Source organism: Xenopus tropicalis, chromosome 5, assembly GCF_000004195.4.
Source record: "Xenopus tropicalis strain Nigerian chromosome 5, UCB_Xtro_10.0, whole genome shotgun sequence".
Classification (NCBI taxonomy): Eukaryota; Metazoa; Chordata; class Amphibia; order Anura; family Pipidae; genus Xenopus; species Xenopus tropicalis.
The window spans coordinates 80785640-80810499 of NC_030681.2; the positions used below are offsets into that span (position 1 = coordinate 80785640).

The following is a 24860-nucleotide window of genomic DNA, read 5'->3' on the forward strand; positions in this document are numbered from 1 at the left end:
AAGTTTGGGAAACCTACTCTGGGTAGCTAGGGATTCAAAAGAGTTACAGTAGTTTTAGGGAAGGATAACATCTCCCATTTAGGCATCAGATCTATTATTGTATGTTAAACAAACACAGGGAGGAGCAGGTGTATTTGTCCACAGATGAGGATGATCCTAGATCAGCTTAGTTACAGTACCATTCTTCATGAAACATCAGCAAGTGTGGCACAATTTATTAGCCTTATTTTATCAAGAGTCCTTTACTCTTACCATGATAGCCAAAATGGCAACCAGCCAGAACTTCCCATAATTTTTTTGGCATCAATCTTAATATAATGGTATGCTCATGCTTAAATAACTGTGGAGCCACCAGCTTTTAATAAACCAATATCTAGCCCTGTATTTATTGTATGCAGCATGTATACAATTTTTGTGTATATTTTTTTAAAACCTTTTAACATACAATAACATAGAAAAGCATGTTATTACTAATACTGTGTATGTTTCACTGGATTAATCTTCAGAGTGTGTTTATTTATTCAGCTCTGGGTATTACCAGTGGTTTAAAATGATGAGGTCAAAATCCTGAAGATAGCTTACTAAAACAAGAAAACAAAGTTTAATGAATAAATCTTTTTCCCCCTTCCCTAAAAGAAAACAAAATACCATCCAGGGCCATATTGAAACAGCTTGAGCTTGATTGTGAAATGAAAATAAAGAGCATTTCCATCACAGTAAAGGCGATGACTCTAAGAGGAAAGTCAATGGACTATTAAATGGGAAATCATCTGTTTTCAGATTTTACTTCACTACTATTACATTCCTCCAGTGAGCCGTTATCTGGTAGAGGAGCCTTAATCTTCTCATTTTCTGGCAGAACATTTTCATGCATTTAGCACAGCTATTCATGTCATAATGTTCAATCACCTCTTCATAAGAATTTTCAGCTAAAATGCATGCTTCCCCAGCATGGGACTCCCATATTTGCCTCTAACTGGCCACAATATTCAAATGACTTATGTTATCCCATTGTATCTTGTTAAAGGTTTCATTATTTAATCCTTGCTTACTTGACAACTGTCTTTCTTTCCCACAGGGTATTATCCCACTGGTATTGGAAATACACAGAAATTGATAAATAATATGCTAACAAATAGTACAGTAAATATGTTGTCTGTGCTTGTTAGGCATTTCCTTCTCCCTATTTCAAGTGTTAGAAAGTGCCAATTAGACTCCTGTGGAGATGGTGACTGCTTTGGGAGTCTAATGGTAGAAGCTTTCTGTATTTTCAACTTTGTTTGTTTCCTTTTGGCACACATATAAACCTTTAAATAAACAAACAATCATAAGTATTTTAACACCTGCCCATCTAAGATTTTATTCTGAACCAAGCATATTAATATGAAGTTATTCCTACATTTGCTGTGATAACAGCCTCTATTGTTCTTGGAAGTCTATGTAGTAGATGTTAAAACTTTGTTCTTCCATTGACCTTTAAGGGCATTAGTGTGCCTGCGCACTGATAATATGCAATCAGGTCTAGTTTGCAGGGGTTCTTCTACAGTTCTCTGTGCTCTGTGCAGGCTGGTCAAGTTATGCCACTTAAACTAATTTTGTACAGACAGGTAAAACACAACCTGCTCCAAACTGCTGAAATAAAGTAGTAAGCATGTAATTGTTATTGTATCCTATAGTGTTTGGAATTGTTTTCACTAGAACCAAGGGTTAGTCAAAATCAACCTCAGACCATTATTCCTCCTACACCAAATTTACTAGTAAGCAATACCATCAATACCATACAGGCAGGTAGTGTTCTCCGGCATCTACCAAAATCATATATTAGACATAAATTTCCAGAGCTCAATGGAATTACACCACTCTATCAAATGCTAACCATTGTTTTTGGCGATGCCTTGCTATCTATAAAAAAACAGTGCCCCTGATTAATAGTTCTGACATTGCTTTGGGATTGTGTGGAACTCAGGAGTGTTTCATCAGAGGACATGATTTTAATAGAGAAGATCTGGTATATTTACTCATATAATGTTGGTTAGTTCAACACATATCTCTATTTTTATTATTATTTATTGTTACAAATAAGCAGGTCTCCAGGTAATATTGTTTTCATATGCAAAGTCAATAAAAGTTTTGGCTCAGCATTAGGAAGAGGCTAAATTATTACAGCCTTATGTAGCTCAACTTGACCATGTTTCGCAACAGTATAGTATGGCCAGAAAGCTTTTTGTAATAATAAATATATAAAACAGGGTGGACCAATATTTGTCAAATATAGCTATATTAAGTAAATACTTTAGGGCTTATTAGGATCAGGATTTGTGGGGCTATGATTCAAGAGATCATGAATGTAATGCCTCTGACTTAAGTAGCTGTTACTATGCAATGTGCACTGGATTGATATTTGATGATCTCAGCCTGTCTGTTAACCTTTGAACTGTTACTAATGGTACCTTGATTGGACCAATCTTACAAGAAAATCTTTATTCAAAAGTTCCTGACTTCAATTCTGCCTCACAAAAGAATTTGGTAAGTCATGAATAAATTAGTATTAAAGCACATTCAAGCAGTCTCCCCTGATTATGATTCATAAAGCTTACTGCTTAATGGCATGTTATGGTCTAATAAGAAACAGCATTTCTCTGTTAAATTAAAATTAAGCTTTCACAGTCCTTACACATTTTGAATGTAAAATAACCTATAACATATGCAAACATTAGTATATTTTTATGCATTTTAGCTATAAACCAAAATGGTCTGCATGTATTGTATCATGATCCTATTCAAATCATAACACAAATATTTTTTCATTTAAATCGACAGAATAACTTATTTTTTGTCTTTGCTTTTGTTAAAAAAAATCATATCACTATATAAAATGTATTTCATTAAAATCCAATATATAAACCATAATTTGTTTCTTTTGTATTGTGGAAACAAGAAATTATATATATATTTTTGTAAATGAGTGACAAATGTGGAAATGTACTAAAAATCAATAACACAAAACATATTCACAATGCAACTTTCTTTTCTCTGGGTAGATTTTCTTTTGTTCATAATTATTATAAGATCGGCTTTTTTCATTGCTTCTTACTTCTCATTATCATGTCCTCACAGCAATTAATTCAATTCAGGCAAATCAGTAATGGAAAAAATTACATAACAAACATGATACACTTTTCATTGTTATAAAGGTGGTGTAACAGCAGTTAAAATGTTTTCATGCATAAAAATAGGATTTAGAAGAATATTATGTATCAATTGCAGGTTTACCAAAAATTGAAAAAAAAATACATATTTAGCACCTATCTAAAAAAAATTGACAAATCTGACATATAAGGAGAAAAGTAGACAAGTTGATATGGGTGGTATGTTCAGCAATGCCAATAATGAAGAATATTTATTATAGATCTATACTTTAAATATTCTGTTTTATGATTGTTCTAGTTAAAAAAAAAATCCTAAACCACTGCCTGGTTGCCAAGGTAACTTGGAGCCCACCAACCAGATAACACTGATATTGCCTTTCAACAGAAAACAGTCCCACTGCTTCTGATGTCTATGGGTGTTTACGCTGTAAAATACTTTGCGATCTTTAAGCATTTTGGGGTGTCTAAATCCATACCTGGTGAAATATTTTACTTAATACCGTTAGAAATCCTTTTGCCATTATCCTTATATTCTTAACAGAAAAGTTTCAGAACAAAATGTAAAAAAGAACCTCACATAGAAATAAGAATTACTGTGGAGATGATATGATCAGCATGCATGAACACTCATGATCACTAGGTGATAGTGATGAGCAAATTTTTTTTTTTTTTGCCAGGGGCCCGTGGAGCCTGAGATAAAAAGAGTGTCTGATATTGAGAGATGGAGAAGCAAAGGGCTGAGCATGAGAGTGAGTGCCAAAGGGCCTCTGCCTAGACAAAAAGGCAATTTTTGGAAAAGTGCAGCTGACCTGGAAGTAGGCTATATGGCCCGACTGATAAAAAGAAGTTATCTTTGAACTGGAAGTAACAGGGTGTTAACCTTACTGTGGTCTAGAGTTTGGAAAAAGCCCTGGGGTAGTCTGGAAAACTACAATCTCATCTATGAGAGAGACTGTTCTTTATTTTTGATGTGATATGAAGATAAGCACCTTATTGATATATTTTTGAGTAAATAATTAAAGGCAATAATGAATTTTTTTTTTTTTTTTTGCATTTCTGTAACCCTCTCTTCTCTGCATAAGAAACCTGCTTGCCTAACATGTCACAACCTTTTTTTAAATCCATGTTTTGGTTAATTTTGCATTTGACTAGATTTTACCCTAGGTAAAGGCATATGGTTTCACAGTATATATTTATGCACAAAGTTTTGTTGTTTATTGCAAAAATTTAGGACAGAACTATAGTTTAATTGCACCTTGGTTTAATGGGAACATCAAAGTACAGGATTATTGCTTAAAATAGAGCAACTGTATCCTAATCCACATATGATTAAAGTAGATAACTAAATCAAATGAAGGCAAAAAGCAATTAGTAAGGAAAACTTTATGCTAATTAAGCAGTAGCACTTGTTAGTTCATACTAATTATGCATACAAAGCTTTGACTTGAGGCACAGTGCAGCTTCGAAGATTAATAGGTATGTAAGCGGATGAGGCATTAAAGAGGAGAATATTTTAGGCTGCAGTAGTTATGGCCTAAATCCAATTTTATTTCCCAATTTTAGCTTTTTTTGCAAAAGCTATGCATTTCTTTGCTACTTTCTATTTAATAGTATTTTCAGTATGTGATCTTGCTGCTGTAAAATGACCTTAGCTTCTATTACTAACATTCTCTGGACTCTTTAGTTCTTCTATCACTTTACAGAATTTAAGCATGATGGTTAATAGTACTGGTTCTGTACATTGTCTTCAGACAGTATTAATCCCTTTACTACATCTGTAAAATGTATAAGTGCTATCATTGTTTTTTATTATTTCATTTTACAATGTGTTCACAGTAAAATATATTTTTTTGTTATACTTCAGCATGTAAGTATTTACCTGTGCCAGCTTTTCCTTTTAATGGTATTAAAAGGAGTCCTAAATCCAAAAAATAATGTATGTTATACTGTAAACTAACTTAGAAAGGCCCTCTGAGCACTTTTGCAATTGACATTCAGATTTTGGGTTAAGGTAGGCTTTTTGAAGTCCAAGAGTATCAACTATTGCACATATTGCCATAGTAATGAAACACTAATATCATTAGTTTGACATTTTTACTTCATTTGTGTCACAAAGCACAATGAAGATCTTAACCTATTTCTTCAAAATACAGTATCTTGGACTCTTCTCCTAACCTTCTCCTAACACCAAGCACGAATCTCCCCCTTTGATATATTTTGTTTCACTTTTCAAATATTATTTTTCCATAACCACTAGAAAAAACGTATGCCCTTGTATGTACTTAAAGGTGCAAAGTTTGCCGAGGTATATTAACCCAAAGCAACAAAAAAGATAAGATGCCTGAAACAGAATGATGTAGTAAACCAATCAATATCTGATGTGCATCTGAAAATCTTCTGCTGGTGTAAATAGATGTTTTTTTACCAATTCACTATGCGCAAAGTGGTTGACTGTTGTATTAAACTTTTCAAACCCTCTGGAAGTGTTTTATATTTAAGAGTGCTGTTATTAAAAAACTCCACTTACATTAACTCTACCAAAATCAGTGGGAAAGAACTGTTAACTATATATGGGATCTGAAGTTAGACCAGAGAGGGCAGTCCTAAATATATAAATATATGAACTCTATAAAGACTTGCCATCCATTTACTAACAGCGCAATTTATGATAATTTATGATAATAATGTTCTCATTATTTCTGTTGGTGAAATTAAATTAATAGAAATTATTATGCAAATAAAAATGTTTAACCGCATCAAGAGGATCATAAAAGCAATAATTTTCATACTGTTTTGATTAACCCTAAAATACTAAGGGTACCATATACTAACACTTGTCTGAAGCCAGCTAAAACATGCTGAGATTATGTAGATGTCAATAGCAGATGTCCCTTCCCTTGGAGGATCCTTCTTTGCTAAGAAAGAGGTTTTTGGATTCTGAGAATTTTTGTGACTTTTTCCTGCACAGACTTTTTCAGTTTAGTGAATGTCAGACATTTGTGGAAATTAAATGGAAAAAACTGAGAACTGTTAAGAGTTTTAATAAATCTGCCCATTACTATTTATCCATGTTTAATGTCAATCTTAGCCAACTGACTATAAAGATTTATGACAAAAACATTTTCAGATATTTAAAAAAATATTTCATGAGGAAAAGCTCCTTAAAAAAAAAGTTGCTAAAATTCTTGTGATGAAATACATGTAAATAAATACTGGCATCTTTATGACTATGAAGATTTTCATTCATCCAGGGCAGGTCATGGTATATCTAGTATAAATAAATCTAAAGTAACTAGACTTGTTAAGTAATCATTTAAGATGTTTCACTACTCATCCTGGCATCTTTCCTTTTAAAATTCCTTAGCAAACAATTGAAGCTTGTTTTTCAATAGAATCGAAACAAACTTATATATAGTGTAAAATATATGCACGCTAAAAATGGATATATGAATCTCAATTCATATTTAAATAATTTATATAATGTTATATATAATTTATTTATAATTCCAACTTTGAACAAAGTGCCACTATTTTCTGCAGATATAATCAGCAACACTTCAAGTGTTCTGCACAGACACAATGAAGACAAGGGGTGACATCTTAAATAAATGTTAACATTTTATATAGATGTTATACAGATCTTGAAAGTAAACAAGTTAACATAAAAAAGACATTGCAGTCTGAAGAAGCAAGGAATATTAACAGAGATTGTTTTTCCTTCCATTGATGAGAGCTATTAAGTACAAATGATGGGTTTAGAAAAAAAATTAAAAAGACAAGTGCTTTGTGTCATTACAAGAACCACCTCTAATCTCATGTTGATAGCTAAACTAGAGAACACACAGCACAAAGAACCTACATTAAATGCAATTACAGACACAGAAAAGACTGTTGACAGTCGGGTTGAAAATTATACCAATTATCTTGGTCAGTCATTTGTATCATCAACCTGCACATACAAATTTTTAAAAGCAGAGCAATAGTTCAGTGTTGCCTTGATAAATGCTTAAACTCTATCTACTGCTTTAGGGACCAATTAAATGAGTTAACTGAGCCATATGAGCCCATCAATGAATCCAGTTTCTTTGGTATTTATTACTTCAGCTAAAGCAAAGGCATAATTTTCATGTACTGCTAGATAATAAAATGACAGATGAGTTTGTACTAATCCCAATAATAATTATTTTGCTCCAGTACTACTTGGTTTTCTAGGATTCCTGTTGAGAAGTAATGCAGTGTCATTTAAGTAAAAATGTATATTGTATATATTACTTTTCTGTCTTGTAAGTTAAAGTAAACACTGTCTTCCAGTTTGTATGTCAAAGTAATTCAAATGTCCAAAAATATAATGGGTTGTTTAAAGCAAAAAACAACATATATAAGAACACAATGGCCAGAATGCAATAAAAATCATAGTCAAATTAAGAAAATTATATAAAAAAAAAATCATATATGCAATGTTCTAGTGATCACTACACAGTTTATTACATTTTAGATTGTATATACAGATCAGATAAAGTACAGTTTTTTTTTAGACCCCCTTGAAAGTGGTATCCATTTTTTTTTTTAGGTATAAATGATGGTATTGCAGTAATAACTTCTATTAACATTGTGCATTGGCAAAATCTTGTGGATGAAGTGATATGGGTTAACAAAATGTATATTATATATGCACAAAAAAGATTTATTCACAAAGAGGAAATATGTTTGCATTGCACATACATTAGTGATTTTTTTTATTAAGGTTAAAGACTACCTTTTGGAGCACTCGCACAGCACCTGATCTGGGAACTGGTACTTATATTGTAATGTCACCCACTGTGACCTACAGCACTTATATTTGCCTATTTGTGTCTGTTAGTTACCCCTCCCATATAGATTGTAAGCTCTACGGGGCAGGGACTTCCTTCCTCTTGTGTCCTCGACTCTTAACTTATTGCTGCTGTATTTATCTGTATTTATTATTATACTTTGTATTTATCTATTATCTTATTAACACCCTGTTTGTATTAATGTATTCTACTGTACAGCGCTGCGTACATAAGTAGCGCTTTATAAATAAAGATATACATACATACATACATACATTACTTGCCCCTTTAAATATATTTAGGACTAAGGTAGTAACAATTTCAAATATGTCATTTAGTCTATTAATACCTACCTGTAGCTACAAATTGATGTTTCTGTTCATTTAATAGACCAGGAAAAGCTGCATTTTGAATAGGTATTATGTAGGGTTACAACCTTTTGTAGCTCTGGAGTGGAGGGCAGATTATGTCATGTGCAGGGTGGATGTCCTTTTGTGGACATGGTTATGATGTCAGGGGTGGGGTTATGATGTGGCTGATCACCGCACCATTAGCTTTAAGTACAGTTTTCTTTGGTAGAACACCAAAGTTTACCCTGGTCAGTAATGCGTAGCATCTAATCAACTATGCACGAGGCCTATGTGCAAGACAGAGAAGGCTTTAATGATTCATTGTAGTTCAGCATGATGCATGTGAATTCTATTCACTACAATGAAAAGGAAAATAAAAGGGAGGTCTTTCACCTTCCAATGTTTGAGCTGAATGTGTAATTAAATTCTACACTTATTTGTATTCACTATTGTATACTACTCCTAGAATGATGTTTTTTGTGTATCCAAATCTTTTCAATTACTACAATTCTGAAAAGCCATCATAATATAGAATATAGAATTGTTTTTATGCTAAACAATTTGAAAGGGAGGTGTTATTTTAGGGTTCCCCACCTTTTATACCCGTGAGCCACATTTAAATGGAAGAAGTGTTTGGGAGCAACATAAGCAAGAAAAAGGTTCCTGGGGGTGCCAATAAGAGCTATAATTGATTACTTAATAGCCCCTATGTGGACTGGCAGCCTACAGAAGGCTCTGTTTGGCATTATACTTGGTTTTTATGCTACCAAAACTTACCTCCTTACCAGAAATTCAAAAACGAGCACCTACTTTGAGGTCACTGGGAGCAACATCCAAGGGGTTGGGGAGCAACATGTTTCTCATGAGCCACTGGTTGGGGATCACTGTGTTATTTGAAGGACTAGTAAAATCTCTTGAAATTAACTTTTATTAGATTAAGGAATAAATACAAAAGCACTCTGTATTTTATTTTTTAATTTGCCAATCATCCCCAATGCAGGTAACATCTTCACTACTTCCTTATCAAAAAAGGTTGGGCTCGTTTCATGTTTTCAAATTACATAAAAGAAAGTAGTCGCTAAAATATATTGTACACGCACCCTGAATACAATTTGTGTGTAATGTTCTTATGACCTCATACACTTCAATATGAATTTATTAATATATTAATAGGGACAGATTCTGGACTTGAAGGGGATTATCACATATTTAAAATTTAAGATATAAAAAAACGTTTTTAATCTGACTTTTAACTTTTTCACATAAAGGGGTTTGTTGTAATGAAAACTGGAGTGTAGCTTAATTATAAAATTCTAATAGCTACTATCAACACTTCATTTACATTTTAATATGTTCTTTTTACTTTCATAAAATGATTTAATCTTCAAGTATGATATTAATGTTATAATGCCTACTTTGTTTAAATTTCAAAACCTTACCGTCATGAATCCATCCAGCAATCCAGAATCTGGCTTAGGGGGTGCTTGCAACCTTTCCATAGACCATTTTTCTATAATAGATAACACTTGGCTGTTCTCAATGTTCAAGATTCGGAATCCAGTCATGTTAACACCACTATATCTGTATGGCTCAACATCCAAAGCAAACAGATCCTAAAAGAAAAGGTTGTTTTAGTATATTTTTGCTTCATATATTAATAGACCATCATTTAAAAACCCTTAGTGATATTTGTGTATTTCACAACAAATAAAATGTGTTAAAATTGATGACAAGGAACTGTTTATTAGCTACAGTACTTTATTTTGGTAGTAAAAGGTATGCAAGAGTTAACATATACTGTAGGTCCATTAGGCAAAAGGTTTTTGGGTTATGATTCAGCACAAAATCAAAAGTATACAGCTTTGGATTCCAGGTGTCTGTGAACCACCCCAACAGTGTATCATAGGATCAAAAGCAAAGACAGAATCAAACAGCTTCAGGCAGCATTTTAAAACTGCAGTGCATTTATTGACAGTGTCAGCACACTAGGGGGGAGATTTACTAATCCACGAATGGTCCGAAGGCGTCCGAATGCATTTTTTCGTAATGATACACTAATCAAAAAAGGGAACAACAACATTTTAAATGTGTCTGATGATATCACAGTGTTAACTAATGGTACATTATGGGGCACATTCATTAAAGTACAACAGGTCCAATTACAAAAACATTTGTATTTTTTTCTAAAGTTTAGAACTTTTGTGTATTTTCTACAATGTTTTCGTTAATTTTGTCAATTTGTGCAACAAAATTATATTTGTCACAACGCGTATGAAAGTTTTGTAATTCATTCAAGCTTCAGTATCGTGACTTTCCTTTGGCCAGGTTGGAGCTGCAGAGTGCCATTGAGTCCTATGGGAGGCTTCCAAAAGCATGCATTGAAGGTTCAAAGTCAGAAAGTTGAACGATCATTTCAATATGAAAATTTAGGAACTTTCAGATCGTAAGTACGAAATTTTCATATTCAAATGACATTTGTGACATTTGCGATCATCAGAAATGATCAGATTTCATGATTCAGATTCGTACATTAGTGAATCTGCCCCTATATGTAACCCCCAATGATATAATGAAAATATTTCTCATTAATCATATAACCTCTTTGTAAGCATTTCCTTTTTCAGATATGCAATGTGTCGTGCAACTGTCCTACTTGGATATGGTTTTGGGGGCACTTATTTTAATCAAAGTATTATGTAGTTTTAAGCTCTTCACAAATTTTCTTCTTCACCCAGTTGCTCCAAGTTTCTTATCCTCTCTTAATCTTTATGAAGACCTCCTACACAACTGATATATATTTTTGAATAAAACATTTTAACCACAGTAGCTGAAATATACATTGTAGATATTCCAATTACTTTACAATTGCCACTCAGCCATTAAATGGAATTGCATTTGGTTCTAGAGCTGTAGTAAATTGCATTAACGTTCTCACTAGAAACTAGATTTTAGTTTAGTGACTGATATATATAACCCATCAGCATCAATGTTTTTACATAAGATAAATTAGAAGCATGGTGATTTGAGCAATGAGAATGAATTTTCACTGAAAACTATGTGGGTTCTATTTAAGATAATGGCTTCTTTGTCTGAATAACTGAATTTGTTTGTCAGTATTAGTGATAAGTGAAACTGGTCCATTTTGCTTCACACACACACAAAAAATAAAAAAGATTAAATCAGCTAAATGCATTAGAGTGATTGGGCAATTTTTCTGTGTCTTTTGCCAGCACAAAAAATGTGTTTTTTCCAGCAGAGAAATTCTAATAATGCCATTGGCATTTTTAAAAAGGGCATAATAATTTTAAGCCATTATATATATTGCCGTTCTATAAATTAGAATAAATAAATCTATTGTTATATGGATAGTTTTACCATATCAATAGTTATATCTACTTATATCTAAGTATATCTTATTTAAAAAAAATTTTGTTTGTTTTTGTTTTTTAAATGTGGGTGCCTCCATGACATGTTAAACAATATGGGACAGCATTATTTAAGTGCCTAAAGGCTTCTGAAAAGTTTTCAAGCCAGACAGTGTGTCATTTATCTATGACATATTGCAGCTTGCCTTCTCACTATCATTCCCTTAACTCTATAAGTGTAATTAAACCTTCATAGATGATAGGTCAGGGGTTACTTTTGACACTCAGCACTTACAAGTATGTTGTTTTTGTTTTGACAATCTGCTATCACTGAAACTGAAAGGCTTCTCCAGGTATGATAGCAGTACCCATATGTAATAAACATACACAAAATAAAAATGCACAGATTGTAATCTAAAATACATGTAATTTAGTGTAAACATTGAAGTGGGAAAACCTTTCTACACAAAAGACAACTGCTTATTTACATTAATTATACTACATTTATTAATATATAAACATTGACGGTGCAAAAAAAAATACAGTCAGCTATTTAGATCCACAGTCAGCAACTTACATCCAACTAATATAAAAATGATAAACCTATGGGAATAAATTAAGCAACAGTAATGACTATTATAAAGAGAGTAGCATAGTATTATTTAAATAAACTAGCTTTTAGAGAATGCAGTCTAAAGGTAAGAATAGGTTTAATTATCATACATTATCATAAGAAAGTACTAGAAATTGATACACTCTGCAGTTTAAAAAGGGAGAAGTCCATAGCCAAAATTAATGATGGTTTGGAGTAGAGAATGCTACAATAGAGTTCTAGGAAATGGGAGAATAATGATAAGATCTAAATTAAAGACAGAATAATAATAGATGTGTTCTGTATAAAACCAGAAAACATCTACTGTTCACTAAAAAAGACAAAGTGATCTGCATGGAAAGAGCAATCAACTATAATTTCATGTTCAATGACATAAGCTGAAGTTAAAGGGGCTATTGTGAGAAAAGTGGAAACAATACAGGAATATTTTTGAATGATCTTTATGGAACAATTGATTCCTATCATTCTATTATGATCATTAGTAATTCTTATACAAACATGAATTCTGAATGAATTGGATCAATTGTAATGACCACATTTGTGTTTCTAGAAAAGCAGGTTAAATCACTAATTCACTGTGAGATGTGACAAGCTTACCTGATTAGATGTAATATTTTTATCGTGTTTGCAAACCTTTTAGATTCCTAAATGTGAGCATGTTTAAAATGTTAGTTTACTATCACATTTCCCAATTTTTTACTATAGTATACAAAGCTGACTTACCAGAGTTGTGAAAATATAATGATAATATTCTGTCATCATACCCATTGCTAATGCCTGTTAAAGAAAGAAATAACAAGTTACTTGTCAAATAAGCTCTTTGTTTTCTTTTGTAATTATATAAAGAACCTTGTGCAATTATATATAATAACATGTATCATACTCAATATTATTTGTAAAGACCACTGCAGATTATTAAAATGTTATAGGATGTTACAGAATGTTGAGAGCTGGAAAATAAGGGAAGTGAAGTCAACAATCTGTGGTCATTATAATGATTAATTAATAGCCCTGTTGCATTACTACAAGGCCAGCACTTTTACTATCGTTACATGAAAAACACAAAACAAAAAAATGTTGTCTTTATACAGAGCTACTGTACAAAGATTTGGCTTCCTGTGCTTTGACCTTATTTTAAAGCTTTTCAGTACTGTCTCTCTAGTCACACAGATGCCTTTAAGAAATGTTGTTTATAGTTTTTTCTTTTTTTATTGTTTTTTTCTTTATCTGTTTTCTACATGGTCCTTTAATCACTATGCTTTAGGTGTCTAACGTTATCTGAAGTATCAGTGTCAAAATAGGGCTGGAGAACAATGTTAGATTTCCATTACAGAATAAGTTACAAGCATTAATGACTATGCTGTAATATCTGAAGATTCATAATCCACCTTTTACAACATCTGCATCTTAGTTGCATTCTTGTTGCATTCATACTGAAATTTGATATGGAAAAAATGGTTAGGGATTCAAGGAAAGAGTGCACCCTAATATGTCTCAACTGTACTAATTTTAAATCTTCTCCTTTAGAAAAAGAAACAGATATACATAATAATAAAAGGGATGTTTTTAATATCCATGGATAATTTTTAAGGTTTATTTCAGCAAGTTAGTCAATATTCTAGCTTCCAATCAAACTTGCAAATAAAAATATCAATTGTACAGAAGGAATGTTTTGTAAACACAATAAGATATAAATAAACATTGTTTCTTACAATATAACAATTCTTTTAAAACATAAAGTTCACAAGTAGGCATATTGAATATTGCCATTAAATACTTTACACTTTGAGTCTTCTCAGAAGTTACTTTAAGATACAAACTAGAAACAAACTAGAATTATTTCTCAAGAGAAAATCCTTGAAATTGCTAGGTTTGACCTATACTGTTCCTCACCTATCTGTCACTATTCATCAAGCTATAGCAGCTGTTTGTTATACACTGACAGGCAGAAACACAGTTCCTATGCTGTAGTGCTCTCATAACATGAGGTAAATTGATAAATATCACATTGTGTCAAAGTGATCTATTTAAACAGGAGTACAAAATCTGGCATTAAAAACATTATATATTGTTTATAATTGTGCATGGCTTCCATTATATGCAAAAAATTATTGTTATGTTTATTAGGTCCATGAGTCAAACAAAGCAAAAATAATATTAAAATACCTTGCTCTTATAAAGATGAGAATTTAATTTTATTGTACAGTTTAAGTTTATATAATAATAGTTATGTCATTTCCATGCAGGCAAAATTAACCAATGCATTACAATCTTGTAAAATACATTGCATGTATGTGAGTGTATAGATAGGTCAGTATGGGTCTGTATGTGAGTGGATAGATAGGTCAGTATGGGTCTGTATGTGAGTGTATAGATAGGTCAGTATGGGTCTGTATGTGAGTGTATAGATAGGTCAGTATGGGTCTGTATGTGAGTGGATAGATAGGTCAGTATGGGTCTGTATGTGAGTGGATAGATAGGTCAGTATGGGTCTGTATGTGAGTGGATAGATAGGTCAGTATGGGTCTGTATGTGAGTGGATAGATAGGTCAGTATGGGTCTGTATGTGAGTGTATAGATAGGTCAGTATGGGTCTGTATGTGAGTGTATAGATAGGTCAGTATGGGTCTGTATGTGAGTGGATAGATAGGTCAGTATGGGTCTGTATGTGAGTGTATAGATAGGTCAGTATGGGTCTGTATGTGAGTGTATAGATAGGTCAGTATGGGTCTGTATGTGAGTGGATAGATAGGTCAGTATGGGTCTGTATGTGAGTGGATAGATAGGTCAGTATGGGTCTGTATGTGAGTGGATAGATAGGTCAATATGGGTCTGTATGTGAGAGTGTAGATACTGTAGGTCAGTATGGGTATATGTATGTGAGTGTATCGATAAGTCAGTATGGGTCTGTATGTGAGAGTGTAGATAAGTCAGTATAGGTCTGTATGTGAGTGTATAGATAGGTCAGTATGGATTTATGTATGTGAGTGTATAGATAGGTCAGTATGGGTCTGTATGTGAGTGGATAGATAGGTCAGTATGGGTCTGTATGTGAGTGTATAGATAGGTCAGTATGGGTCTGTATGTGAGTGTATAGATAGGTCAGTATGGGTCTGTATGTGAGTGGATAGATAGGTCAGTATGGGTCTGTATGTGAGTGTATAGATAGGTCAGTATGGGTTTGTATGTGAGTGTATGGATAGGTCAGTATGGGTCTGTATGTGAATGTGTAGATAAGTCAGTATGGGTCTGTATGTGAGTGTATAGATAAGTCAGTATGGATTTATGTATGTGAGTGTATAGATAGGTCAATATGGGTCTGTATGTGAGTGTATAGATAGGTCAGTATGGGTCTGTATGTGAGTGTATAGATAAGTCAGTATGGATTTATGTATGTGAGTGGATAGATAGGTCAGTATGGGTCTGTATGTGAGTGTATAGAAAGGTCAGTATGGCTCTGTATTTGAGTGTATAGATAGGTCAGTATGGGTCTATATGTGAGTGTATAGATAAGTCAGTATGGGTCTGTATGTGAGTGGATAGATAGGTCAGTATGGGTCTGTATGTGAGTGTATAGATAGGTCAGCATGGGTCTGTATGTGAGTGTATAGATAGGTCAGTATGGGTGTATGTATGTGAGTGTATAGATAGGTCAGTATGGGATTATGTATGTGAGTGGATAGATAGGTCAGTATGGGTCTGTATGTGAGTGGATAGATAGGTCAGAATGGGTCTGTATGTGAGTGTATAGATAGGTCAGTATGGGAGTATGTATGTGAGTGTATAGATAGGTCAGTATGGGATTATGTATGTGAGTGTATAGATAGGTCAGTATGGGAGTATGTATGTGAGTGTATAGATAGGTCAGTATGGGTCTGTATGTGAGTGTATAGATAGGTCAGTATGGGTCTGTATGTGAGTGTATAGATAGGTCAGTATGGGAGTATGTATGTGAGTGGATAGATAGGTCAGTATGGGTCTGTATGTGAGTGTATAGATAGGTCAGTATGGGTGTATGTATGTGAGTGTATAGATAGGTCAGTATGGGTGTATGTATGTGAGTGTATAGATAGGTCAGTATGGGTCTGTATGTGAGTGTATAGATAGGTCAGTATGGGATTATGTATGTGAGTGGATAGATAGGTCAGTGTGGGTCTGTATGTGAGTGTATAGATAGGTCAGTATGGGTCTGTATGTGAGTGGATAGATAGGTCAGAATGGGTCTGTATGTGAGTGTATAGATAGGTCAGTATGGGAGTATGTATGTGAGTGTATAGATAGGTCAGTATGGGATTATGTATGTGAGTGTATAGATAGGTCAGTATGGGAGTATGTATGTGAGTGTATAGATAGGTCAGTATGGGTCTGTATGTGAGTGGATAGATAGGTCAGTATGGGTCTGTATGTGAGTGTATAGATAGGTCAGTATGGGTGTATGTATGTGAGTGTATAGATAGGTCAGTATGGGTCTGTATGTGAGTGGATAGATAGGTCAGTATGGGTCTGTATGTGAGTGTATAGATAGGTCAGTATGGGATTATGTATGTGAGTGGATAGATAGGTCAGTGTGGGTCTGTATGTGAGTGTATAGATAGGTCAGTATGGGTCTGTATGTGAGTGGATAGATAGGTCAGAATGGGTCTGTATGTGAGTGTATAGATAGGTCAGTATGGGTCTGTATGTGAGTGGATAGATAGGTCAGAATGGGTCTGTATGTGAGTGTATAGATAGGTCAGTATGGGAGTATGTATGTGAGTGTATAGATAGGTCAGTATGGGATTATGTATGTGAGTGTATAGATAGGTCAGTATGGGAGTATGTATGTGAGTGTATAGATAGGTCAGTATGGGTCTGTATGTGAGTGGATAGATAGGTCAGTATGGGTCTGTACGTGAGTGTATAGAAAGGTCAGTATGGGATTATGTATGTGAGTGTATAGATAGGTCAGAATGGGTTCATGTGGGTTTACTTGAAAGTGTTGAACTTGATGGTCTTTTTTGAACCTTATATAACTATGTAATGTAGGCTAAAAAAGTATAGTCCATGCCTACTTTAAATTAATATTGTATGGCTTTTAATAATCATAATCCTTTCTCTGCATCCTGTGCAGTGAATGTAACTCAAGTCCCTTCTTGTGCGTGCACTTTCTTCTGGTTGGGACCCCTGGCTTCTTTTAGTGTTTTGTTTCCAAAAGTGAGATACAGGATTAGTGTTTGTTTACAAATAAGTCATAAAAAATATAAAAGTATAATTTATAGTGCTAGAATGGTTAAATGTGGCATTGAGGATTTCATATATTTATCACATAGTTCTGACTTTTCTTTTAAATTGATGCGGTAACAATGTTACAACCCAGTAAGCCACTGCCTGCCTATATCTATATCTAGTAACTTGTCATGTCTGAGGGCAAATCTAGTACGCCGGAAAACAATAAGGCATAGATATTATGGACAAAACTATAAAAATGACTGCATTTTGTCAAGGTATAAATGCTTTGAAAACATCAACTCTAAAATATTAACTATACATTAAGCACTTATACATAAAACTGTGTATATAGTCATTTACAGTGTTTTTGCCACTGACAAGTTCTTTCAGCTGACAATAAAGTTAAATAACAGGCTGCCTGCTGCCAAGTTGCTGCAATATTAATAACATCATAAATAAACTAGAATAGAGGGCTTAAAGCAATACTTTTCAACAACAAGCTGAGTATTTTTGTGAGTAAATAATTTTAGTTATTTACAATATATCTGTGGATTTTAAATACTACTATAATGTAAATATAAATCTAGAGTCCATGGAGTTTAATTTCGCAGGAAAATGTACACAGTGTCACAAATCAGCACTAAAATATAAAAGATTTTACAAGCAAGTAAAGCTGAGCACAAAGGATAAGCAAACAACACATGTAAATTAACATTTTAAGAGAGATTTTCCATCAGGTTATTGTAAAAGGATAAATGCAATATGTGTTTTGTGCAGTGTTTGCTATTTCTTAATCAATTTTTTCCATCTTGGTATGTTAAAGTTTTTAATGTACTATACTTAGAATTTTGTTGTTTTATGCCAAAAAGAGCCATTTTTATGTCTCCAGGAGCTTATTTTCAAGGACTATTACATTTCATTCCTATACTTCAGCAGGGAAACCTTTTAATTTTGCATGGACACAGAAACCCTGGAAATCTATTACTAGTGATGAGCGAATCTGTCTCATTTTGCTTAGCTGAAAAATAAGCTAAACTTTGAAAAGAAACGGTGAAAACATTAGCAAAACCCTAATTGTCATGCACATCGTTTTTTTTGTTGCACGCGGCAAAACTATGATGCATGCGCCATTTTTTTTTTTTACAGTATAAAATAATTTTTTGGCTTCGTGGGGACCTTTACATTTGAACCATTTCTTTGGAGCTACTTGTTGCCTGCAACAATGCTTCCTCTGCTATACTATCCCTGCTGTCCATTCATCTTTCCTTGATTACCTTGCTGCCTTGGTTAATTTATTTCATTCCTATGTAAGTTAATACAGGGGTTTATGTGGGATGGGTTTTTTTTTTCTTCCTGTACTGTGCAGCAAAAAAAGGTAGTTCTGTAAAGCTGAGGAGAAAGTAGCTAGGATGATCTACTTTACAGGGAAGTGAGACTTAGGGGCAGATTTATCAAAATATGTGTTTAGAGCTTAATACTAGTGACTTTTTTTATGCAACCAAAACTTTTTTGACTCAACTTTTTTCTCACTCGCCAAATTTTTGTTGCAATGAATTTTTGCAGCAGTTTCCCAAAAAGATTTGCCAATGGCAAAATGGAAATGTTGCTGCAAATCCATGCCTGGTGAAAGAATGCGCTCATCACTGCTTAATATATAAAAACTAACTCACATTCAATTCATTCCTATGGGGTTTTTAGAAGCGTTTTTATCAAATGGTTAGTTCAAAATTTCACTCATTGATAAATATGCTTGGATGAGTTTTAATGTATTAAAGGAGAAAGAAAGGTAAAAACTAAGTAAGCTTTTTCAGAAAGGTCTATGTAAATACAGCCATAAGCACTCGCAGAAACGCTGCACTGACTTCTTTGTCAAAAGACTCATATTATAGTCTTACAAACTGAGCATGTACACTTGGTCTAAGTCTCGGTGCAGGAGTGAGGTATTATGGGAAATTTCTTTACACAGCTCAGCATTTTTTCTTCCTGTTTGGCTTCTGATCCTCTGAACAGGTGAAATATGGGGATACTTAAGAGCACTATTGAGACAACTGAAGGTATGCCTGCATCATAAACATATGTAATACCTGTTTTAATATGCCTGCTGCCATATCATGGCTGCAGTCAAAAATGACATGAAACTCTTTGCCTCTCTTCATCTCTTTCAGTAGTGGCTTGGCATCTTTTGTGTCAATTGGCAGTTGACGGATTTTAAGTCTTAAATTGTACCGAGATGGAGCCTTTATTAGCTCTTGTAGACGGATAAGGCCTGTAAAAAAGAGAAAAAAAGAAATATGAAGTGAACATATTTTTCTTTCATTCTAATATGCATTAATCCTTTTAAGAAGAGATTACTGTTAATCTCAAAGGGGGAATATTCCTCCTAGACTTTTACTTCACATAAACATTTCTTGTTTACATTATTTCCAATTAGGTCTATTAAACTGGTGCAGAATCCTACCTGCATTTAGGCAGGATATCTCACATTATTGATTCCCATGTTACTTCTTCTTCTGTATTTTTACATATCTAAATTATATTATAATCGTAATAAACTTTACAAAGCTAAAATCAATATAAACAAGTTATTTTTTTAGGTTTATTTTATTCATTTTTTACTTATATTATTTGACTGAACACTGAAGACAATGTCACATAGACTATAGCTATTAAAATAATCCAGAGAGAGTATTACTTCACTTTAATCGATTCTACCTAGCAAATAAAGGAGAGGGACCACTTTGAAAACATCCAAAATAGTGACCCAAAAGGTTTTGGCACACTAAACCCACTCTGCAGTGAGATAGCTCTTCCAAGACAACAAGAAACAAAATCCCTTAATCCAAGATAAACAATCATACATTTTGTAAAGCTGTGGGAATAAGAGAACTATACCTTGCATGTAAAAGCTTTCAGAAGTTATTCTGCCAAATTACAAAAAATGCAGGTTATCTTTATTTGGTTTACATGTCCTTAAAAAGCCTTACACATTTTGTGCTGTAAGGTACTTTATCACAACCTATGATTAAGTGCCTTGTAGTATAATGTGTATAAGGCTTTTTAGGGCCATGTAAACCAAACAAATAATGAAGGTATGGAGTGACTATGTGATTTAGAAAAACTGAGATTTGTTTAACACCTCTTAACCTGGTCCAATAGATGTCAATGTACTAATGTATGCATGTAGATAGAGGTGAGCACTGGGTTTAAAGGGAATCTGAAAATGTAATACAAGCTTTGTCTCATGAAAATAATATATATTTTTTTTAAATGTAGCCAATTCAAAATTTCTTGTACAGTTTTATAATCAAGTTATTTTTACTATCCCCCTCTCAGCAATGTGTCTCTCTTAGTTCTAATACATGTATGTATGTATGTATAACTTTATTTATAAAGTGCCACAAGGGTACTCAGCGCTGTACAATCTTACAGAATACAAAATTACACACAGGGAGGACAAGTGATATAATAAATAAATACAATAAATATATATATTAGTGCCATGTGGTATGAGACACAGTGGGAAGGAGGTCCCTGCCCCGTAGAGCTTACAATTTCAGTGGTTGGGTAACATACAGGCACAAATTGGAAGGTAAGAGTGCACCAGGTATTGGCATTTGGGCTTAAGCGCAGGACTGGGCAAAATAATGTTTTAGTGCTCCAGAAGGTAACAGCTGAGGTTTTTCTTAAAGAGAGTGGGTGAGTTTTCCCTATGGAGGGATTCAGGGATAGAGTTCCAGAGGTAAGGAGCAGCGAGATAGAAAGGATTAACACGAGAGAGCGCAGTGGGTGTGGATGGTGTAAAAAGACGGAGGCTCTGAGAGGAGCGGAGGAGACGACCAGGAACATGCAGGGAGACCAGTGAAGAAATGAAGTGAGGAGCAGAGGAGTGAAGGGCTTTAGACTAAATACCTGCACCAACTACCCAAATGTAATCAAGTTGTCAGGTGGTGTGCACTGTATTCCAGATTCAGAACTTTAAAACATAACTTTTATTTTCAATATTTAAAGCATAACAGTGAGTAAAAGCATAACCACAGGTACCATGTGTCAAAAGGGGAGAGTAATGTGGCAACAACGACTAATTAATTTGCCTATTTAAAAATGATAGGTCTACAAAGGAGATGTCTACCTATGCACCAACTGAATTAGTAATACCAACTGAACTGTCTGCAGGCTCAATTAAAATTTGAACCCCAGTGTATTTATTACCTGTCCACCAGTACTGCACTAGAATGAACTGCAGTAATATGCCAGTTCTTAAACACATTATTAATGTGTATACATGTATACTTTAAGTCAACAACGTAATGACTACAGTGACAAATACTCAGCATAAATAAGGCTGATGTCACACGGGGTGGATTATATATGTTATACCTGCACCTGGAGCCGTTGGGCCTATAAAGCAGAATTTAGGGAGAAACTGAATATGTGAGTTTTCACACCAAATCCCACTTTGTTTGCCTGCACCTGGGCCAATGCAATGGCTACAGGTCTAGGCACAACAATAAGACTTTTGGCCCCAGGTCCAGGCACAACAATAAGGGGCACATTTACAAAAGCACGAACATGAAAGGAGATAAGTGTTTACTTACCCTTTTGTTTATCACAAGTAGACTACAATAAGTGACAATTTGCATCCCTTATTTCCCCTGCTTTATTCTAGTTGTCTAAGTATAACTTTTTAAAGGAGACATATTGGATAAATGGAAAAAAAACCCTAAATTTTGTATGCAGTTATGAATCATATATGGTGATGATTTCACCATAAACTAAACATTAATCCTATCTGTAAAAATGGCCATATCCATTCTCTGTCTGTGTTTCAAATGAAGGGTGGGCGTGTCCTAACAGTCCCTGACAGAAGCACAGTAGGAAGGGGATAGCCAATCACAGCCTCACACAAGCAAAGGCAGGCTTCAGTTCCCTATCAGGTCAGGCTAGCTGCTTATTGGTTCCTATTGGTGCCTGTACTGAGAGCCGCCAGCTCCCCTGCACATCCAGAGAATTCAGCAAGTAGGAAGTGGAACAGATGGGTGGAACTAGTGGGGTTTTGGTTGAATTTCACAATAAATCAGTCATAAATACAACTTTTTTAAGCACAATCCTTCTATATTTAGAGGAGAACTAACTGGAACATTTTTAATTTTTATATGATATGTCTCCTTTAAAGGTTCAGATAACCCTATATTCCCTAAACTTACTCAGTTCATTTTGGATGAACTGTCAAGCAACGTGTGATGAACAAAATGCACATATAAAATTAAACCATTTCTGATATATATTTACACAGGTAGCGGTTGTGTTAAGGTGTCCTCTACCTCTGTATAATACATAGGATTTAGCAGAAACAAATATAAAGTGGGGGTTCATTTATTACCTATTCTGTTCCCTAAGCAGGCATGACAGTACCAACCAAATAGGACATGCTTGAAACACTACATAGCAAGAAATACATTTTATGGGCTACTTTCTGACCCCCAATACAACTCTTTGGAGCTGAGAAGTTCTGAGATTGCAAGTCGGTATATTAATGGTGTCTATATGATAGATATTGTTATCTGGACAATTATTATTCAGAAAGGGCAGAAATACAGCAAAGCCATTTCTCATTGTGATCTAAGGGATTTGCTTACTCTCTGTAATGAGGGGCTCATTTTTTAAAACTTTAAACATTTTTCTACCTGTAGTTGGCTGAAAAAACTAATTGACTGCTATAGTTTACTGCCCAGTTTTATCCATTGTTAATAGAGCAATCCCACTTCAAAACTATCTAAGAATTTGGTGTTCCACATTTCTGAAAGACTACTAATCTGAAAACCTCCAGTTCCCAAGCACCTCAAATAATAGATCCCACAGTAAATCAGCCACAGTATTTTGCCACATTTTGCATATAATGCTTTTCAGTAAGAAAACAAATTAGTAGTGCATGTTTACATGAATTATTTTCATTTTCAAATATACAAACGTTAGTGCTACAAAATGAATTTTGGAAATGTGCATATACTGTATTTGCACCTAATAAATACAGTTTATTCTACATTTTTATGATTGGTGTTAAACCAACATGAGGCAGATGTTCATAAATTTCACCATGTTGTTATGTTGCAAAAGAAAAATATAACATCCAATTAGGATACTTTATTATTTTTTGGCTGTATACATGGAAACAAAATAAATAGTCTAAGCTATTTGGCAGTAAAAATAGAAGTATTTTGCTGTTCAGAAACACCTTTAGTTTTCTTTTGTAATGTGCTTCTGTGACAAAGTAGAGCTACATGCTACTTTACAGCTACGTTCCCTCTTTTTTGCCTGAAGCTTAATGGGCTGTGAGAATAGACATTTCAAGGTATATGATTGTGGAAAAATTGTCATCTTTAAAGGTTCATTTATGTACAGTAGGAATTCAATTCTTTCAGTTTAAATATAATGCTCTGAAATTATGATTAATCTGAAATTATAAATAATTATTTCAATTAAGAACAATAAAACAACATGGAATGTTTATATTGCCTTATAACATATAATACGCTTCCATTAGTTAAGTAATAACAAGTAAATATAACATGGTTCTAATACTACAGTAGTAGTACAAAATACCATTACAGTGTTTTAGCCATTTATACTAATTTTCACTCTGGGGTCAACTTTCTTTCAAACAATATTAAAAATTGAATCTTGAAAAGTGTTGGGAACATTAAAAAACCTAAATGGGAATATAACATTGAATATTAGTAATAGAGTAAAATTAGTTTGAAAATACAGTTTGTATGCTTGGTTATTGTAGATGGCATATAATTACTGTATCATTAAGGGACTGTAAAAAGATATGCAAATTACTCAAATAATTACTGACAGTCACTAGCCAATGCAAGAGTGCAAGATGGCAACAGCCATTGTCCCAATATAACATGTAGTGAGTATATGGTGGTAGTGCACTCACAAACAAAACATATCCACATGATATGGATTTTTGGCTACAATTTCTTTCACTACTACCTTTTTAAGTTTGAGAAAGCTCCTCTCGGTTAGACTAAAATGTTGGTTTAACACCAATAAATATTTACACACATTTTTAAGTCCCATGTGTACTCCATCAGTTATATATATTATTATATATTCACATAAATATATTGGATATTTTTTGAAACAATTGAAAATCTGTCCCATTTTTTGAAATGCCAAAAAAGACACGCGTCAAAAAAATGACGGACGTTTTTGCACCCATTTCTCAAAAAAATCCACCAATGTGAAACATGGAAATTCACTGCGAATCCATGCCTGGCGTAAAATTTCGCTCATCACTACAGATAATGCTTTTCAGTAGGAAAACAAATTTGTGGCACGTTTAACTAAATTATATC

The 24860-nt window shown here is 33.7% G+C and overlaps 1 protein-coding gene across 2 annotated transcripts in view; it reads right to left on the reverse strand.

The window, feature by feature from the left end:
- Positions 1-24860, reverse strand: part of grik2 (glutamate receptor, ionotropic, kainate 2) — a 277175-nt gene that overhangs the window by 117764 nt on the left and 134551 nt on the right. For both annotated transcript variants that reach the window (XM_031902289.1, XM_018094319.2), the window contains 3 exons: positions 19581-19762; positions 13012-13065; positions 9750-9923 (listed from right to left, as the gene is read on the reverse strand). In XM_031902289.1, coding sequence (XP_031758149.1) covers positions 9750-9923; positions 13012-13065; positions 19581-19762 — 410 coding nt within the window. The remainder of the gene's footprint in view (positions 1-9749; positions 9924-13011; positions 13066-19580; positions 19763-24860) is intronic.